This window comes from Bemisia tabaci, chromosome 10 (genome assembly GCF_918797505.1).
Source record: "Bemisia tabaci chromosome 10, PGI_BMITA_v3".
NCBI lineage: Eukaryota > Metazoa > Arthropoda > Insecta > Hemiptera > Aleyrodidae > Bemisia > Bemisia tabaci.
This window is the reverse complement of record NC_092802.1, coordinates 34,383,396-34,403,118: the sequence shown is the minus strand read 5'-3', so window position 1 is coordinate 34,403,118 and position 19,723 is coordinate 34,383,396. Positions and strand designations below refer to the sequence as shown.

The window sequence follows — 19,723 nt, the reverse complement described above, 5'->3', positions numbered from 1 at the left end:
GATCTTGTTGTGACGTAGCGATGTACATCAGCCATCAGCCAATGAGAATACGGCTACTGAGTTTGTTTACGTTCGCCAGCGTTTCGACGTCACGCTGGCCGTCTCGCGCGCGAGGGCCAGAATTGAAGTAGGTTAAGTTCATTAAGTTTAATTTCTATTTTCCTAAAATAGTTAAAAAAATGATATCTTCCTCTCTTGACTTCTTGTTTTTTGTGCTTTTGTGCCCTGACAGTTGAACGTTCATTTGTATACTGAAGATTTTGGGAAAATCTTCGCAAACCAGGTGAAAAACATGCCAACGGCAGATATGGAACTTCGACACTTGCCCCCTCAGAACAGGACTGAGTTAATTAGTATCCTAGAAGTAAGAGACTCTTGGAGATCTCTCATTGAAATTATACCCCAAGAAGGGGCTGAGACTCCTAAATTCACAGCCGAACATGTCAGGTAAGCTAAGCTGTAAATGGAAGCGTAAATTAAAGAATTCTAAATGAAGTTTGACGCAAACTAAATTGCTCTGACATTGTCAGCTGTCCTGTTGTTGTGATTTTATATTGTTTTTCTTTTGTAAATTTAAATTTTTGAAATAAATAAAAAATCTTGAAAATCTTGAAATATTGTTTGGATAGGATAAGATTAAGTTGGAACAGAGTGATGATTTGTCGCAGGTATCACTTCACGCAGTCAATGTTTCTCTTGGTCAAATTAATCGGATCAACTGCACCTCCTTACTTAAATCAGAGGTACTGAAAGCTTCTACTGCAAAATTCGATTTTTCATCCCCTATTTTGAACCAAAATTAATGCTTAAAGAATAGCTGATTACTGTTTTCCCAAAAATTCCACTTTTCCACTACTGAAACGTCGGATAAGGTGATTTTTCCTGGGCTCTTAGTATGGCGTAGGGTACCTACGTACGTTGCATTGGTTAAAAAAAATCTTGGCAGGTTTTGACTTTTTAGCAAAAATAGATAGTAGCCCCTGCGTAAGAGCCTATAAAATCATTCCAAATCAAAAAAGTTGCACAATTCAGAGGAATGAGGGCAGAATTCTTCTTTAAAAGAAGCGTTGGATTTGATACTGTATTATTGAACTCGGTATTAAATGTGACGTTTTCTTCCAAGAAGAATTCTATCCATCATTTCTTTGCATCGTGCAATAATTTTGGTCAAGAATGACTCTTTATGTTCATTTTAAGGGGGGGGGGGGGGGGCGGCTATGGCCCTTTTTTGGTCAAAAAGTCAAAATCTGCTAAGATTTTTTACTCAATTGACGAGATATGTCATTTACAAATTCAACAAAGTCAAGAACCAAGGATGAATCACCTTAACTGTGGAAGGTGCCAACCTGAATGCAAAATCATGCAACTTTTGGGAACTGTAAGTACTATTTCCTAAAAAGTCATGAAGAATGTGTCTTTTTTTTTTTTTACCAATTTTAAATAGCCTATCGGCTAATCCCACGCTTATTACCCTAGCCTCAGGTGACCATTGCCTGAGACCATCAAACTCAGATCACCAGGCCGGGAATCGAACCCGGGACCTCTTGGACATAGGGCCAGCGCTACAATCACTACACCACAGGAGGCCGACTGTCTGATCCAATCGGATTCTGAGAGGGTCTTTTTTTTCATTGGTTCATTTTGATAACTTGGAATACAGTCAAATCAATACCTAGCTCAGTTTTCACTTTTTTTTTCAAGGTTGATAGAAAACGCAAGCTTAGTGCAGAAACGATCCTGCAGTGAAATTCTCCTCGAAGAGTGGGGTACCATGGGAAGGAAAAGACCTGACCTGGAGTTACTGTTGAAATTATTGACGAAAGCTGAATTGCTGCGCGCTGCTGACTACATTGCCTCAGTGATTGGTTGTAAGTTGTTATATATAGACAGTGAAACTACTACACTACGTATCTTGGTTTGCTACAGACTTCCTGTCATACTTTAGTTTTTAAATGGAAGTATTTCTATCAAACAGAACTATGTGCAGGTGAGAAATATGGGGTGAGCTCCAGAAAGCTGCATAAGAAACAATGTAAAAGTGGGTGTGACCTTTTGAAGAATTGGAAAAGCGGGATTTTAAAATCAGCAAACAGAACTGAATGCGGGATATATGAGCCGCGGGTATGGCAGGAGAGCTGTGGACATGGCTCATCAGTTAGGTCAAGTGGTCTACGAGTAGCTGCATCCATTTCTGATGACGTCTCTGGCGCTTTATTATTCTCATTCACTTTTACGGCTAGAGAACTGACAAGAACACCCCATTTTTCTCACCTGCACATAAATCTGTTTGATAGAAATACGTACAGATGGAAAACTACTCAACATCAATTCTTGAAAACTTCCATGACTTTTCTTCTTCGTGCGAAGAAAACCTCAAGAAATGATATTGATCCTTCAGAAAGATGAAATAGGGGCATAGATTTTTAAACACTGTAAATGAGATAGGTGGTCTGATTTCACCATCGATATGTAAGTTTATAGCTTTGTCTATTAGCTTTGGAGGAAGTAAGCTTAAAAGTTTCTCTTTTCCTCATACTGAAGTCGGCCTGAGTTTGAGTCTGCAACTAAGGGCTGAACATTTTTAGGGCCCTAGGCTAAAATTTGGTCGGAGCTCTAAATAGTAGGTCTTTATGAGGAGGTGGGAGGGGGTGCCTGAATCTCCCTCTCCTCTCCTGTTCAGACTAGCAGGAATATGTTAGTTGTTCGGGAAATGTTTTAAATTCATCTCGTAAAAAATACAATTCTGTACAGTTTTAAGTTTCTCATTTACAAATATTTTTACTCTAGAAAAAAGCTGGCTCTGAAAAACGAAAAGTTACCACAGACCTAAAGAATGAAAATTCTCTCCTCTCACCTACTATTTTACAGTGGTTTCTCTAACATGCATTCTAGTTTACAAAATCATTGATTGAATTGAGAAATGCGGTATGGCACAAAGGAACTTCTTCGGGATTTTCCTAAGCAGCCCTGCACCATTCCAGCAATCAATTCTTTACTTTGCGCTTTTGCCAGGTTTTTATCTCTTGAATGTTTTAACAGTCAGTTCCTCTGTAGACACACCGCACAATGGGAGATAGGGTTTCTAATTCATATCATTCCTTAGCAAGGGAATGGTTTTTCAAAGTCACTTCTCTGCTGAGGTCTATTCGATATCAATACTTATATTAAAAAAAAAAAAAAAAAAAAAAAAAAAAAAAAAAAAAAAACCAACAATCATATTATTCATATTTCATGAAACTTACTAAAGTACTTAAAGTAGTGTCAGCCAAGGAAAAGAAAGGAAATAATTTTTTTCTCCTCCTCATGTAGTACCTGTCACTTCAGTGTGAGTCAATTGTTTCAGTGAACCCAGCAGCAAGACCCACCGATGGACCAGCTGCACCAGTCTGCGTTTCCTCAGAAATGAGAGTTATTGCCCATGACAATTCCTCCGTTGGGCCCCGGCCAGAGACTTCTACAGAATCGGACTCTAGCCACTCAGAGCAGACGGTCATAGAACGCAAACCAGAGTTCAATGATTGTAATACGAACCCAACGGCTCATCTTCAAGAAACTGAAGCAGTTGGGTAAGTCTGTGGACCGACAGGAATAGCTTAGTCAAAGCTCTTTCTCAACCTACTTCCTAAGGAACTTCAAATTGATGATGAAACTAGAATACCACCTTTCTTGAAAGCGGTTTCTTAATATTTCTTCAGGAGAAAACTACGTCTTATTATTGTAAAAATAACTTTATTCATATTTTTAGGCTTAAAAAAATTCTGTGGGTAGTCCTGGTGAACCCATTTCAGATCTATAGCTGTAGATTTTCTATACTAAAAAATGGCCCACGTTAAACAGAAAGGAACCAAGCCACATCAGCTATTGCCAGATTCAATTTGGCATTTTAATTTTTTACTTGAAAACGGCTGTGCGGATTTTCGTGCAAATTTCAGTGGATTTTCTCCGTAGTACAAGGCAAATTCCCTCAAATGTTAAAAAGAATCCACAAAAACATCATCACGTAAAAAATTAAATTGCCCAGTTAAATTTGACAATAGCTGATGTGGCTTGGTTCCTTTCTGTTAAACTCAGTTCAAATAAATGTAAAAAATTAATTAACTCGATATATAGATCAATTATGTGCTGTGTAGCAACACTGAGTGTTGAAGTTGACAGCTTGTTCTAATTTCGCATTTTTTTACCGTTGAGTCATCTGTTAGTTATTACTTTTGAATCAAATATTCACATTTTTGTTGACCAGTTTTATCACTGGGTTGTCACAGTCATGGAAATGCAAGGGAAAATATGGATGTTGAAAAGTGGAAAATGGTTAAATCATCTTTATTTGCTTTTTAAAATGTGTTAGACATCTTGAACAAGCGCTGCCTGAAAACTATTTCAAATTAGGTCTTTAACCATCGTACCTATCCCAAAAGGTCATAGAATTCAACCTAAAGTAAGGGTATCAATAAGAGCTGTTTTTTGGCCCACTTCAGCTGAATTTTCCCAACTCAACGATTTCTTGCTCCTTGGAGGTCTTTATTCTTCAAAATGCATCATAATTCGGTTATTTATAGTCACTTTTTGGGTCCAATACTGGCCTAAAAATGGGCCTGAAGGCCAATTTTGGCGAAATATGCGGACTTTCTGGCATTTGCTAACCTGCATACCCCACAAATTTCATCAAAATTGGCCTTCAAGCCCATATTTAGGCCAGTAGTAGACCATAAAAGAGATCAAAAATGATCAAGTTACTATACTTTCTGTGAAACGCAGACCCTCACTGTGTAAAAAATCGTAAAGTGGAGGATACTTGGGGTTGTTCAAAAAACGGCTCGTACTGATCACCTTCCTTTGTCAGTGAATTTTGTTTTCCAAATTCTATGACCGCCCTGTCATCAAGAAGTCTCAAAATATTTGAATCATATTCGCTCACTTGCGCTGTTACTCAGGCTGTGAAGTATGCCCATTCTATGCAACTAATATGCCAATTTGTTGTTATCTCTTAGATGCAGCTTATCCCCAGCTGAATCCGACTTGCTGGTCCTGAAATTCCGAGAACTGGAGAAAGCTACAGATAACTTCTCCGAGGCAAACAAACTTGGAGAAGGAGCCTTTGGTGCTGTTTACGCTTGTGCCTTAGGAGAGAAAAAAGCTGCTGTGAAGAAGTTCAATGAACAGGAAGATGTCGATCTGCAAGCTTTGTTTCTTAATGAAATACAGTCGCTGAAACGCTACAGGCATAAAAATCTGCTACCGCTACTTGGTTACAGTTGTGATGTCCAGCTATGTTTGGTGTATGAGTTTATGCCGAACGGTTGCTTACAGGAAAAGATTGCTCTAAAGGTATCTTCAATGAAACTTAAAATCTAAGTTTTTAGTTTTTGTGATGACTATTTAGTTAAAGCGCATGTGTAGGCAATAGCATTAGGTTACAGGGTTGCTACAGCCAGGGAAAACCTGGAACTGTCAGGAAGAATGAGAAACGATCATTTTTAATTTAGCCATTGATGTATTTCTTGTGCTAAGCCATGAATATAGCAACCCTCATGTAGATTCTGAAGTCACAAAGACTTACTTATGCACATTTATGCTGCAAAAGTCTTAATCTGTCAAAGAAATCATTTAAATGTAGGTAACGAACAAAGCAAAATTTTGTTGCTTTAATTTGTCCATTTCACATACTTAGGCCAATCCATCGAATTTCAAAGGCATTTAGACTTGAGCATGACGATAAACTTTTCTTGTAGTATTACTTAATAATTATATAACTAAGATTCGTAAGTATGTCTTAATTACCATTTTTGTTTTTCTTGCAGGATGAAGGTAAAATTTTAGGTACGGATGAAAGATTGCAAATAGCTGTCGGTACTGCGGAAGGCATCAACTATTTGCACACTGCCTTCGACAAACCTTTAATTCACAGAGATGTCAAATCTGCTAACATTCTTCTAGATGCTCAGTTAATACCGAAGGTAGATTTTCTTACTCTTAGTAGAATTCTTTTTGAAGGCAAAGAACTAGCCTGTAGAGGACTATCTACAATTTAAATGTCCCTCAATACCCAAATATTCACCTCATGGAATCTTAACACATGTCTGTGCTGGAGAGCTGGACCTTTGCTGTTTTCTTTGTGGTGACAATTAGGCGACCAGTAAAAAATCCAACCCTGAAGAAACATAACCTTACCAATTAGTCCAGTCACGATCAAGTCATGATTTGTCGAAATTTTTAGATCTCTGATGCATGCTGTAGGCCCTCTAAAACACAGACCTAGCGCTTTACACCTCATCGTTCACTGAGCTTGGCTTGTGCAGGATGCTTGAAGATCCATGGCAAATTTACTACAGGGTGTCCACTGTCAGTAAAGGTTGAAAAAACTAGAGAGAATTAAGAACTGTGATTTCTTTAAGGGGGAGGGGATGTTAGAGAAATTTCGAGTGCGTCTAGCATTTTTCAACTGCGTGCGGTTTAGGACATGCAATAGTGAAACATTTGATTCAATTCATTAAATATGTCGGTTTGTGAAATTAAACAAACAAAAATTTAAATGCACAAAAAAATCAAGAAATTACATTTGAATTATCAGGAAAATTCAAAATGAAATTTTGGTAGACACCCTGCACGACTTGCAACTAAATGGTCGAAGATATGGTCAGTTGAATAGGACTTTTGCCATAATTTATTAAAACGAGGTTTGGTTTGTAACTAAAATTTGCTTTATGTAGTCTAGGCATTCTATCAGTCATCAGCATTTTCATTGGGATAATTAATGTGTGATCTACTCTTAAATCTCAGGACCAGGATTTTTGAATTTTTATGGCGGGGAAAATTCATTCTTAAGCTTACCGTATGACCATGCCAGTCTTAGAATTACTCTCTATTTTTCAGTTGGGAGATTTTGGGCTTGTCAGATCTATCAGTTCAGGCACTTCAAATCAAACAACTACCGCCATTGGGACCTCAGCTTACATGGCACCAGAAGCTTTTCGAGGTGACATCTCAATCAAAATGGACACTTACAGTTTTGGTGTTGTAAGTTTTTTATCATTTCAACGTTTGTTAGAAGAGAGACATATGGATGGATACCATTTACGTGTTTCATAATTGTTTTTCATACTAATGCTTCTTCCTCCGTCAGTAATTTTGTAAGAATAATTAGAATTGCGTATATACCTAATGTACATTTTTCTTTCAAACATTTGTTTCTTATACATTTTGCCAAAAACTTAAATCAAAATTAGTTTTTTGTGAAAACTGAGCGTGTGAATGACTTTTCCATTTACGTTCATGATAGTAGTCTTGCTCACTGAAGTGAACTCATGAGCCCCTACTTACCCTGCTTGCTCATCATGGAGCTCTGCCTAACCTACCACACTCCACTAGCATGGCCCAGATACTCATCGTATGGCGTAATCTTTTCAATATCTTTGATCATAGTCCTAGGAATGCCATCCATGTGTGGAGATACGAAAAAAGCCCCCAGTATGGAGCATTTTTAAAAACAGTATGTCTACACCTTGAACGGGGTGTCTAGTATCAGGATTTTTCCGATTTTCCCGATTCTATCAAGATTTGAGGTCAATCAGGATTTAATCCAGATTTCAGCAGGATTTGAGGAAAAATCGGTCATAAAATCAGGATTTAGCAGTCAAAAATCAGGACAAATCAGGATTTCCCTAAAAGAAAAAAACTAGACACCCTGTAAGTGCCTTCGGCAATTTTCATCATTCAATATTTTCCAATAACAAGTTGACCACTGCCAAAATGATGCAAGTTTATAACCTTGTCAAAAAAAGAAATAATATTGTACCTTCACAATTAATTACAGCTATTTCCCTATATCCTTGACCGATATTAGTTGTTTCACCAGCTCTAATTGTCTGTTGTCCTGTCTGTGTATGGAGTCAAGTTATTATAATATCCATTAAATAGATTCAGGAAGTTTTGAGTCTTCATCATTAACTAATTTTTTAATTTTTCAGGTTTTATTGGAGTTGCTTTCTGGTCTACCCCCATACGATGAGGACAGGGATGGTTGTGACCTGGTAATTATGATATGCATACTTATGACAGTATTCAAGTTTGATTGATTCAATTAATCATTATTGAGAAGAATCAAGAAAACATGTTGATGGTTAAATGCAAAAAATGCGTGTCTCAATAGATCAATTGCTCCCATTTATAGTGTAATGGTCTTGTTGCAAACTTTTGTTAGAGCGAAAATATGAGTTGTTTCTCATAGAAAATGTACCAAAAATCACACTGAGCGCATCGGCAAATTCTGAAATGCACTTCTAACTTAACAATCTGTGTAAGAAATTTGCGTTTTTTTGAGCTTCCTGCTTCAAAAACGATACTACCGCACAGGTAAACATATCATTATGCCCTTTGCACACGTTGCAAGTGTTTTACTGAAAGTATGGGTCATCGGTGCATCACTCATCGATGATTGTGTAATTTTTTGCAAAAACCCTTACAATCATCGATCAATGATGCTCTGATGACCCCCACTTTCAACTTAAAAAACACAAAGGGCACACGAGGAGCTTTTTCAATCAACTCGACTTAGCCGACGCTTCCGCACGCAAATCGCAATTGGGAGCACAAGATCAACCAAAGCTAATCTTTATCAACGTGAAGAAATCATGAATGTAAACACGCTGGGTTAGAATTCGTCCAGGCGCATGTGTTTTGGCGGAGTGGCATCGGTCATGTTTAATATTGAGAAGCATCCAATTGGGCAGGGGTCGGATGGAACGACTCCTCCAACAAAATGTTCACCTGTGCCGTACTATCGTTTTTGAAGCAGGAAGCTCAAAAAAGCGCAAATTGCCTACACAGATTGTGAAGTAAGGAGTGCATTTCAGAGCTTGCCGATGCGCTCATCGTGATTCTTGAGACATTTTCTATAAATAAACAACTCTTATTGTAGCTCTAGTATAAGTTTGCAACAAGCCCATTTCCAAAGGAAAAATATTTTTCTAATTCATTTTTTGAAAGTATGGAGTGAACTGAGCTACTAAGGTTTTTTCTGGATTTTTTAAATCTTTGATGGCAAAGTAACCCCGTTTTCAAAATGCCAAAAGTAGGACCAGTTTCAAACAATATTTTTGGTGTGCTCTGATGATGTAGCCAGGAAGGGGAAAGCGGATTTGCTAATTGACTGAACTTATCTTCAAGCTTCGCTTTGCTATGTCAACTCGACCATCAGCTTTTGATTAGCTTTTTCATCCCATAGAAGAGATTTTTGATGAGCTTTTTATTATTTCCACGAAATTTTACGCAGGAAGAATTACACTGTTTCACTGTTACCCTGTAAATATTCCCTGCCCCATCGCAAAATTAAAAAATCTCCTGTTATATTGTCCGCCTCCAGGAAAACTAATTAAAATGTCTCCTTGCAATTTTTTGTGGCTTTTTCGGAACAAGTGAAGACAATTTGTAAAAGATTTTAAAAGACTGTTACTGGTTAGATTTCCTTTAGGAAAATAAAACAAATTACTATTTTGCAATTTGAGGTAAGCATTTTTCGACTTTAGCCATTAATATGTATGCAACAAGCAATCAAAATGAAAAAGAAAACATTTTTGGGATCTATTTATTTCTGCCACCCAAAGTTAAGTGAGAGCCTTTAAGGTTGAGTAAAATTCGTCTTGTGGGTAAGAATGTTTTCATCAAAATTATTGTAAGAATCATTGTGAAACTTTAAAGATTGCAAAAAGAGGAAAGGTTGATTTCTTTATGGTAACTTTCGTCAGCGTGCTGATTATTGAAATTGTTAGAAAAGAAGACAAAGGGAGTATAGAACAATCCTATCAGTTAAAATGGGTGCTTCCTATAGACAAAGGGAGAAAATGATGGTCTGACTGTAGGGTCTCTCATCGGTTGCCAATAGTTAGTCTAGTAATTAATTACCTCCTTTGTCCATTGCAACCACATGCTTTCACCAATAGGATCCCTCCATATCCCTTTTGTCTTCTTTGTCTATGGCTTTGTCTATCAATTTCAAAAATCAGCCCACAGTTGGCTGTTTCTCACCCAAAATATAACAAAGTACATGGTGTAAGAAAAAAATGAGATGACATTTAAGAATAGATAACATCAAGGATGAAACTTACATCAGAATTAAGCAGCAATCAAGTGTAGCCTGACTTTTTTTTCTTTTATCTAATGACCCTTTTCTTCCCCAGATAACTCATCTCCAAGACTTAGAGGTGGAGGAAATTTTAGACAAAGCTGTCAAGTGGGAGCCCGAACGAGCATCAGCACTGTATGAGCTGGCGCTCAGCTGTTTGGAGAACAAAAAAGCTGCTCGACCAAACATGGCACAAGTCCTCGACCGCCTGAAGAAAATAAGCTGACAGTAGGTAGAACTTACAAATCTGTTTCAAACGAAAATAACACTCTGTTGTAGATATGACAAGATATTGTCTTAATTTTAATTTTTGAAAGATTTCTAATCTCCTCCGCAACACACAAAAAAAAATATATGAAGATGTAAATACTAAAAATAAAAATCAGCAAACATTGTAATGCAATGTCTGAAGGTAGTAGCACTGAATATATTGGAGTTTGGATTGTAGCCAAGTGCTAGAAATAATGTAAAATTTCTTCAAAATACTTACATTTTATTAACAAATTTATACCAAAGCTTTTCGAAGCTTTTTTTTTTCTAAAAAAAGCTTCGAGAAGCTTCGGTATAAATTTGTTAATAAAATGTAAGTTTTTTAAATAAATTTTACATAATTTCTAGCACTCGGCTACAAACCAAACTCTAATACTAAAAATAAATCACTCTTAAAGCATGAAATTGACAAATAAATGAGTAGTAATAGTCCTCAAAGCAATGTACGCTTTATCTTTCAACTTTTTGTAAATGCATGGAGGAAGAGAAACTGGAAATTTTGGCCCAAGTTTGACTCTAAAATCTCAAACACAAATTGCAGGAGACATCAGTCTTAAACTTCCATAATAAAAATTCAAGTGTTTGCAAAAATCAAGGAAATTTTTGTTTCGAAATGTAATTTCACAGATCCGGTCGCATATTATGTAATGAAACATCGTCATTCCATTATTGTTTTTGTTTAATTTTCATTCTAACTTTATCATCCACTTTTCCCTGCAATGGGCTTTCAAACATGTTTTCTCCTCAAAATACCACAGAGGAAATGAATCACACAATTTAGGGAGTCTGAAAATAAACTCCCAAATAAGATTAGGTAAGTGTTTACAATGAATATTGGATAAATGGCAGAAATACTAATGATTAGTATCCATTGGTAACTTCCTTTTGATCTGTGTCAATGTATCCTATAATATATTTTATAATCTTGTTTATATCTGGTTCAATAGTTGATCTCTAAACATCCTGTTGTATAAATTGTTTTATGAGTAAGATTTTAGAAAATAATTTTTTTTCCCCTGAACATTTAGAATTTTTTTTTGTATTTTAGACCCTGTTTGAAAGCCCATTTCTAGGGATTTCTGTTGCATTGCATCTATGCTAGTGTATCTACCTTAGCTAAATTTGCTGATTACTGTTACATTTTTTTTATTTACTTTATTATATCTTTCTACTTGTATTTTTAGACCATAAGTGATTTTATGCATTTATTTCTACCCCTTTCGAGATTATTACAAAGTGATATAAACAGGGGCTCTTAAAGGTTATATTTGTTATCAATGTTATATTGTAGTGTAATTTAATACATACCCTGAATGAAGATCACCTACTGATCTGCCAATAATTCTGCAGTTTTGCTCATATACAGCTGACAATTTTCAATTGAAAATTTTGCTTCTTGGGAGAGAGGTAGGGGTTTAGTGATTGGAATACACTTATTTTCTGTGATATTAAAAAGAAACTCAATGGCAGATGTAAAAAGGTATCAAAGTCTTTACAGTCAATTTTGTAAAAATGCCTTAAATTTTGTTCGCAAGTGAACGACTGGCTTTTGCCAAAACATTTGACAATCAGTTCATTGTTTTAGAGTTGCACATTGTTTTTTTCTTGATGAGTTTTAAGTTGAGAGTGATTTGATGATCCATGATCCCCTTTTTTCTTTTCTTTGAAACTTGAAAAGCATAATTGCAAAATTGAGGATGAATAATTTGATTTTGGAAAGGCAGAAGGTGCCCATCGGAAATTAATTGACAACAACAAACAAAGTGTGTCTAATTTAAATAATCAGCAGTGTCTGGCAAAATTCACACAGGAGGAATTTTATAAATCTCGATGGTTTTGCTTTACTCAATTCAACTATTTGTGCTTCCAATAAAACATACTTCAATATAATTTGTGTTAAACATTATTTTTACTGTGTATCTAACGCAGCATGCTGTAATAGGTGTTAAGTGACGTTTGTAAGTATTCATGCCAATTTTTCGCAATCCTCTTTGTGTTCGTGTGTGTTTCTCTTATCATTAATTTTCTTAATAGAATAGAATTCAGTGTATTACAGTGAATATATTTGTGCCTTCTCATACTGTGATTTTCATGGATCAAATTCTTTTATTTTTTGTTGAAGCTCAATTTGTTTTGTTTCAGATGATTAAATTTCTTCTACACTGTATCAATTAGTTTTCCTCTCTGCCTTTCATAAGTTCCTTTCTTTGTACCTATACTTGCCTGATAAATTGTCTGTGGTGAACCATTAAAAGTTAAAAGTTTGCGGAGCATTCATCAGAAGCTAAATAATTATTTTGGAATTGAAGGTAGTCAAGATTCAGTCTATGGTAAGTTTTTTTTTCCCCACGTTAACAATACAAATTCTTAACTACAGGCTGATTATTGAAATTGATAGATAAAGAAGACATAGGGAGGATGAAGCAATCAAATTGGTTGAAACGGGTGGTTCCTGTATAGACAAAGAGAGAAAATAATGGACTAACTTTAGGGTTTTTCGTGGGTTGCCATCAGTCTATTACTTTACCTCCTTTGTCCATTGCAACCACCTACTTCCACCAATAGGATCCCTCCATATCCCTTTTGTCTTCTTTGTCAATAGCGTTGTCTATAAATTTCAATGATCAGCCTGCTGAACAGTTTAGTACCTAATCAAAAAGGGTAAAAACTCTTTTCCTCACAGAATTCTATTAATAAAACGCAAAGTTCAATAATCAATCCTGATGCTGAGTCACCTAACATACCTATAAAATCGTGTGTTGTTTTATTTCATTGTATATTCGAAAATATTTTTTAATTGAGATTTCGCCCTTCAATTACTACTCAATGCCTAAAAAAGAGATCGGATATTTCTCTCTTATTGTTAAAATCGTTAGCGAAGGGTGTTTTAAGCGAAGCTCGAAATTGCAATTTCACATATCTTTTAACAAATAATCTGAGTTGTCAATACTGTTGCTCTCATCTCAACTTTAATACTTTTATTTCTCCATCTGCTCTAAGCAATATCAATTTATGTGACCAATTTTCGGATTTTTTTTTCTTTTCTTTTGACTTTTTGAAGCAATTTTGGACGCAGAGGGGGAGGGTTTTTGAGTTCAGTATATCGTTCAGTATCAAACTTGAGTACTCCATTTAATAATTAAATGGGTGAATTATTAAAAATATTTATATTAAAATGAATGATATGATATGAATATTAAAAAGTTCAGGGCGGTTATGTGTAGAATTGTTAGTTAAAGTTAGGATCTTTTTGTTACTTTATGAGATGAGGAAGGTACTGATTATCTTGAAGGATAAAAACATTTTTAGAATCCTTGATGGCAGGGTCAAATCGGATGCGTCAATTTGAACACCGCGCGCGTTTTCTGAATTTCCCTCACATTTCGCTCATTGGCAAACGCCAACTTTCAGCCGAAAGTCGCGACCAATGAAACTTGTTGTTGGTTGGTGAGCATGGTAGTGCGACCGTTGATGTGTTTTGTTTACTTTTGCAGGTTATGTTATTCTTGAACTTCGAAAGTTTTGAACATGTGGACTTGAACTTTAGTGAGATTTTTTCAACTGCAACACTCTATACTCCTCTTAATCTTTATGAAAAAGTCACAAAATGGTATGTACTTGTTTTCGGAAGAATGTTTTCGTTGTAAGAAATTAGCTTCAAAAGACTTCACTTGAGAAGACTTCAAAAGACACAATGTACTCATCACGCTCATGCAAAGGAGAGCTTCAAAACCTTGTTGCCCTTATTCCCAGTATCCCATTTGATGTAAAAATCCATACAGCCGTTCAATCAATCGTTTGGAATGATTTTAATTCCCTCAAGAATAATCCATCCATTTATTTGAGACGAGGGAAAGTATAACTCTACTGACAACTTTTAGTCAACGGTTGCCACTTCTCTTCTATTTTCTTGGATAGTAGGTGTTAGTGCCTCGTTTCTATGCTTAGCTTTATAACAGTGGTATCAGCTGTATATCTGCATATCAGTCACTCAAGTTCATACCAAAACAACCTTCAACGGGGGCCACTCTCCCAGCCTGCAAATTTGCAATGGTGCCGCAGGGCATGTTTCTGTGGATTAAAATTGAGTAATCAAATCTCTTTATGACTGTAATGGACTCAATTGATTTTATGATAACTTAGAGTCTTATGTTCCTTACACTAAAGTTCTTGTACCTTCAATCTGCTAATAATTCAAGGCCTTGATAGTTGAGTCCCATTGCACCATAGATTTGAGGCCTTATTTTCATCTTTTCCTTGTATTTTTCTCTCGCCATCTCTCTGAAGTTTGGACGGATAACTTGAGTTCGTATTGCAGTTTTTAAGTCTTTATCCAGTCAGTTTTTGAGTCTTCAGTTCTTATGAGTTTTGCTTTGTTTTTGCTCAGGGGAAAACCAAGAAAGCCAAACGTTTTGCTCAGCAAAAATTTGCCGTCATGAAGAAAATGATCAGTACCAGTGACTCACGCATGTAAGTTTTCTCTTCTCCAATTTTTTATGGTAACTCAATGCTTACTTTCAATTCCCCATGTTTTGAAATATGCCTTTACAGATTGAATATTTGGCTGCCGCTCGGTGAATTACCCTTTTAACACCCGAATGAGTATCTGCAAACCACGTGGACTAAGAAGCACTCTTGTGCAAACCAATGTCCTACTAGTATTTTTGCTGTCCCCTATGTTTGCCGGCTATTCGTCAGTTCAATTCTAATAATTGTGAGAAAAATCAAAATTCATGTATTTTACAGTTCGCTCAAATGAAACATATTCTTCATGAGAGGCGTTCAACTTCTTGCAGCTCACTTCGTGTAGTCAGAAGGTGAACTTAAACAAAGGTTTCTGTCCTCTAATTGGTAATCTACGGTGCTAAGCAAGAACGACATATGAGCCATCAGGTGTTGCCGAATTTCCTTTGACAAATCACAAATTTTCAGGCAAATTTGTGAATATTTCTTCACCGATTATTCAGAAGATTTTCAATATTTCTTCACCGATTATTCAGAAGATTTTGTTTGTGATTTGATCTTAAAAGTCTAAAAATTTCAAAGAAAAACACGTTTCACAACAATTTTTTTCAAAATTCAATATTTTCTGATAGAAAATTTGGCAACATTTGAATGCTCATACAGCGATTTTACTTAGCGCAGCAGTAATGCTGTACAACCCAGTTCTCGGGAGACTTTTTGAAAGTTTGTGGTTTTTCATGCTTACTACCACTTCCATTATTGTAGTATCAAACAATTTTTTTTATCTTTTATTACAGAAAAGAATCTGACCGAGGACCTCCTAAGAAAAAGAGAAGAGAAGATCCAGAGGAAATGAAAGTTCATGAAGCGTAAGTAATCCATGAGTAACCTAAATTACAGAGCTGGCCCCTATTTTATTCATCGCCATGAAAAAGAACATGATCGCAGTTTACAGAAATGAAGTTAAAAAGCATCAAACATGAACATTTTGCTGACAAAAGGTAATACTCCATTCTCACATGACTCATGGGAAACATGGAGTTTTACAAATGGCAGGGTTATTTCAACCAGCAAGCCGATTTTCTAAATTTTGTGTTTGTTAGGCGGATATAAGTTCAACGGCGGATTGGTTGGCCAGGGGTGCATTAAAAATGCCTATTCTTGCGATTTGAAAATTAGGTACAGAAAGCGTGAAGCAAAAATTAGGATACGTAAAAAAATTCATAACTTCTTAGTAGAAATCATGAAAATTGTAGAGTTCTTAAGTGTCCAAAGTGAGGCAATTCTAAAATTTTCAGAAAGGCAGGAATGTCGAATTGCAAGAGATATTTAGCATTGCAACCTTTCGCATCTCATAGCTTTGCTCAGCTATCAAACTACAAATGATTGTAAAAAGATCTAGTCTTCAGCCAGAGTGCAAGAGTCTCGGGAGTGACATTTTTAAGTTAGTATTTTTTTAAATATTTGTCAATAGTAAGCACTCAAACAAGGCAATAATCTGTGTTATTTTTACATTTTATTATAATTCACAATGATGTGTTCTAAAAAGCTCTTAATTCTCGTTGCAGGCCTCAATATTCCTCAGCACTGTTCTTCCAATACAACACACAATTAGGACCTCCGTATCATATACTATTGGATACCAACTTTATCAACTTCTCAATAAAAAACAAACTTGACATCATTCAGAGCATGATGGACTGCCTTTATGCTAAATGTAAGTATGCCTTTATCAGAATATTTTTTTTCTTTTCAAATAACATAATACTAGGGGGCTGCGTCCCCTGGGCGCTCCGCGATCCAGCCCCCCAGAGGCATGAAGCACCGCTGATGTGCAGATATCGTGAGATTGTTAAAAGGTCATTAAGAGTTAGGGAAAACCCGGTTTCGAGACGGCGGGAAGCATGTGAGCGTGCTCGGCAGGAGGGGAGCGGGGAGTGGAGGAGAAACCGGTTTGTGACATGATTAGCGTTACACCCTTAGCATGACACGGCACCCTTATGATTTTATACTATAGAGTAAGATTGTATTCTTTCCGACATTCATACATTTTTTAATGGAAAGAAAATTATGGAGTCTGGTTTCTGGAGCGAATTTCAGCAGGAATTTCCAGAGGGTACTGGGTCCATAATGGCAGAGTGTATTATGTAGTATCACATTCTGCTGCTATTACAACACTGCTGTTGAGCGTGGGTACTACAATTAGATCGTGGAAGTCGAAAATGACATTGCACTCAACATCAAAACCAAACAGTTCCTCTGGTGTGGTAATGTTAGAACGATAACCAAACAGTTATTCCTTTCTGTTAATCATTATTTTTCTAAATTCTTGTCTCTTTCAGGTATACCATACATTACAGACTGTGTTGTTGGTGAGCTGGAGAAATTAGGACGAAAATATCTTGTCGCTTTGAAGATAATCAATGATCCACGGTTTGAAAGAATAACTTGTCTGCACAAAGGGACCTATGCTGATGACTGCTTGGTTCAAAGAGTGACGCAGGTAAGTTTCATTCAAATGAATTGCTGTGGATGTATATATGAAAAGAGACAGAAGCTTCAATTTTTACGTTCCAATCACTCTACACATCTGATGGCCAACATTTCCGTGCTTTTTTGCCGTGCATTTCTGATGTCAGGCATTTCTAGTTTTTTATTCAAAGAGAAAAAATCGGAGAAGTGTGGTATGTCTTGACTTAGAGATGTTTCAATTATCTGGGAAACAATCTGAAGGACGTTCTTCACAGGTTCATTTCATATGGAAATTTATATCGTCCACTCTCATCTTTATAAAATGGATCTCTTCAGTTTTTATTTATTCAATCAAACCCAGAGGTTAATAATTCAAATTTGTAACTGTTGGCTTTCATTAGACCATGCCGGTGATCGGGTGAAATGTTCGAAAAAAAATGTCTGAAGACGTATATGTCCAGAAATGAGAATGTCCAAGTAGTCAGAATGTCCTTAGGACAGAAAACAACAACAGAAAACAAGAATGACCTAATTTCCTTTCACCTTTGTCATGATAATGTTGTAATTTACTAATTTTGATGAGCCGTGAGTTTCATCAGAATGCTTATATTCTCAGGCTCATCAGATTAATATTTTTTTTGAACACTGTCCAGTTCCTATGGAAAAATTAAGATCTCATAATCTGAACAAACGATGATGTCCTTAGTCTTTAGCCGAGAGTCACTGTAAACGTTTGGCTCATTAGTCCAAGTTTTGGACTAAGGAACATAATTAAATACATAATTCTGTTCGTTTTTATTTCCAGCATAAGTGTTACATTGTTGCAACCTGTGATAAAGACTTGAAAAGGAAAATCCGGAAAATTCCTGGAGTTCCAATAATGTATATCTCACAGCATAGGTTTGTATTTTCTTTTACTTCATTTTATTTCTTTATTCATGCAATAAACTTGAACGGTGATTCAGAAATTATTAGTTTGAAGGAAAAAAATGTGCGCAAATGCAGGCAGTGTGAAGCTTTTCAACAATCTCTGCGTCTGTCTCAAATGGCACTGTTTTTTATTTTCACCTCCCTTTTAAAAGTATGAAAACATCTATTGCAAGCCTCAGCTAGAGCAAATTGTTTCCTATGAGAATGGCTCAAAAATGGCGATGCATACTACTGAAAAGAGAAGGCATAATTTATAACCCCTTGCAAAACTCAAAATGGGTGTTGTCGAGTGACACAGTTTCTCAACTGAAAACAAACAACATCACAAACGTATCTCATACAACATCTTTACTTTCTTCCTGTCCAAAATTTATTAAATAAGAAATGTTCGTGTTGCTTCGTTGTGTTGAGAAACTGTGTTACATGACAGCAACCATTTTCAGTTTGGCGTAAAATTATGAGGCGAAGATGACTAATCCGTATCAAACTATGTCTCTGCTGTTGTCTAATTCTTGAAGCGGGAAGCTAAACAATGTACTCATCTGCTTAAGCATATTATGAGGCTAGGAGTGAATTCAAATTTTGCCAACAAGCTCATTGTCATTTTCAAGCTATTTTTAAAAGAAACGACTCTTGGCTCCCCTCTAGTTAAAGTTAGGAACAGATTCCTCACTCAATTTGAATTTTATGGGGAATATGGAATGTCACCTTATGTTTTGATCTTGCACACTTCTAAAGTGCTCAGCATTTTTTCTACTATCCTCTGTAAAACCTCATGAAAAACAGGACAATCGTACATATGTGTGAAACACGCAACTCGAAGTTCACACAATAATTTTTCTATGATGAGTAATTTTTTTCCAAAAACTTCTTGCCTTTTACTTTGCACATAATTCTGATAAATGTTTGTATATTGCTAAGATATATGCAGGTGTTCAAGCTATGACATTATTCAGTCAGGCAATAAACGATCTTTCATCAACTGACGATTTGAGATCTTTCACATGTAATGTTTCTAATGTATGAACTCTTATATTTCCAGGTATGCCATTGAAAGAATGCCGGATGCGTACTCTGCCTAGATCAGTACAGGATCATTAAACGAATCTTCTGAACTTCAAAAAATATTAAAAAGGAATAGTTTGTATCTATTTAATTTTGTACACTGTAAATATCATGTTTTATTTTAATTAAACCAAGCAATTACCTAATTTTCATCCAACTGTTATTTTTTTGCCATTTTAAAAATCCAATCAAACTAAAATGTACCTATGTTTTTGTATTTCTTGAGGACAAGAAAATTTTGAGGTCTGAATAATCTACTTACTTTGCCAAAATTTGGAATTTGCAAAATTTGTATAAAAGGGGCAGTCCCGGTATCATTTAAGCTACTAAAGAAGGAAAGTGGGTTTGGGCTCGTCTGACAGGGCCTTACGATGGAAGGAGAGGAAGGGGTTCAAGCCCAGTTTC

General features: G+C 36.0%; 2 protein-coding genes across 2 annotated transcripts; both read left to right on the top strand.

Annotated features, from left to right (window-relative positions):
- Positions 1 to 103: 103 nt before the first annotated feature.
- Positions 104 to 10,383, top strand: LOC109033636 (interleukin-1 receptor-associated kinase 4). Its single transcript, XM_072304920.1, has 8 exons — positions 104 to 447; positions 1,702 to 1,868; positions 3,344 to 3,566; positions 4,989 to 5,325; positions 5,799 to 5,954; positions 6,871 to 7,014; positions 7,965 to 8,027; positions 10,173 to 10,383. Exons 1-8 carry the CDS (start codon positions 293 to 295, stop codon positions 10,341 to 10,343), a joined length of 1,416 nt encoding a protein of 471 aa, XP_072161021.1. The 5' UTR covers positions 104 to 292; the 3' UTR covers positions 10,344 to 10,383.
- Positions 10,384 to 13,875: 3,492 nt separating this feature from the next.
- On the top strand, positions 13,876 to 19,470 carry Bka (FCF1 rRNA-processing protein Bka). Its single transcript, XM_019052402.2, has 7 exons — positions 13,876 to 13,997; positions 14,775 to 14,857; positions 15,649 to 15,720; positions 16,420 to 16,568; positions 17,194 to 17,354; positions 18,129 to 18,223; positions 19,296 to 19,470. The coding sequence occupies exons 1-7, from the start codon at positions 13,995 to 13,997 to the stop codon at positions 19,333 to 19,335; spliced, it is 603 nt and encodes a 200-aa protein (XP_018907947.1). The 5' UTR covers positions 13,876 to 13,994; the 3' UTR covers positions 19,336 to 19,470.
- The last annotated feature ends 253 nt before the right edge of the window (positions 19,471 to 19,723 follow it).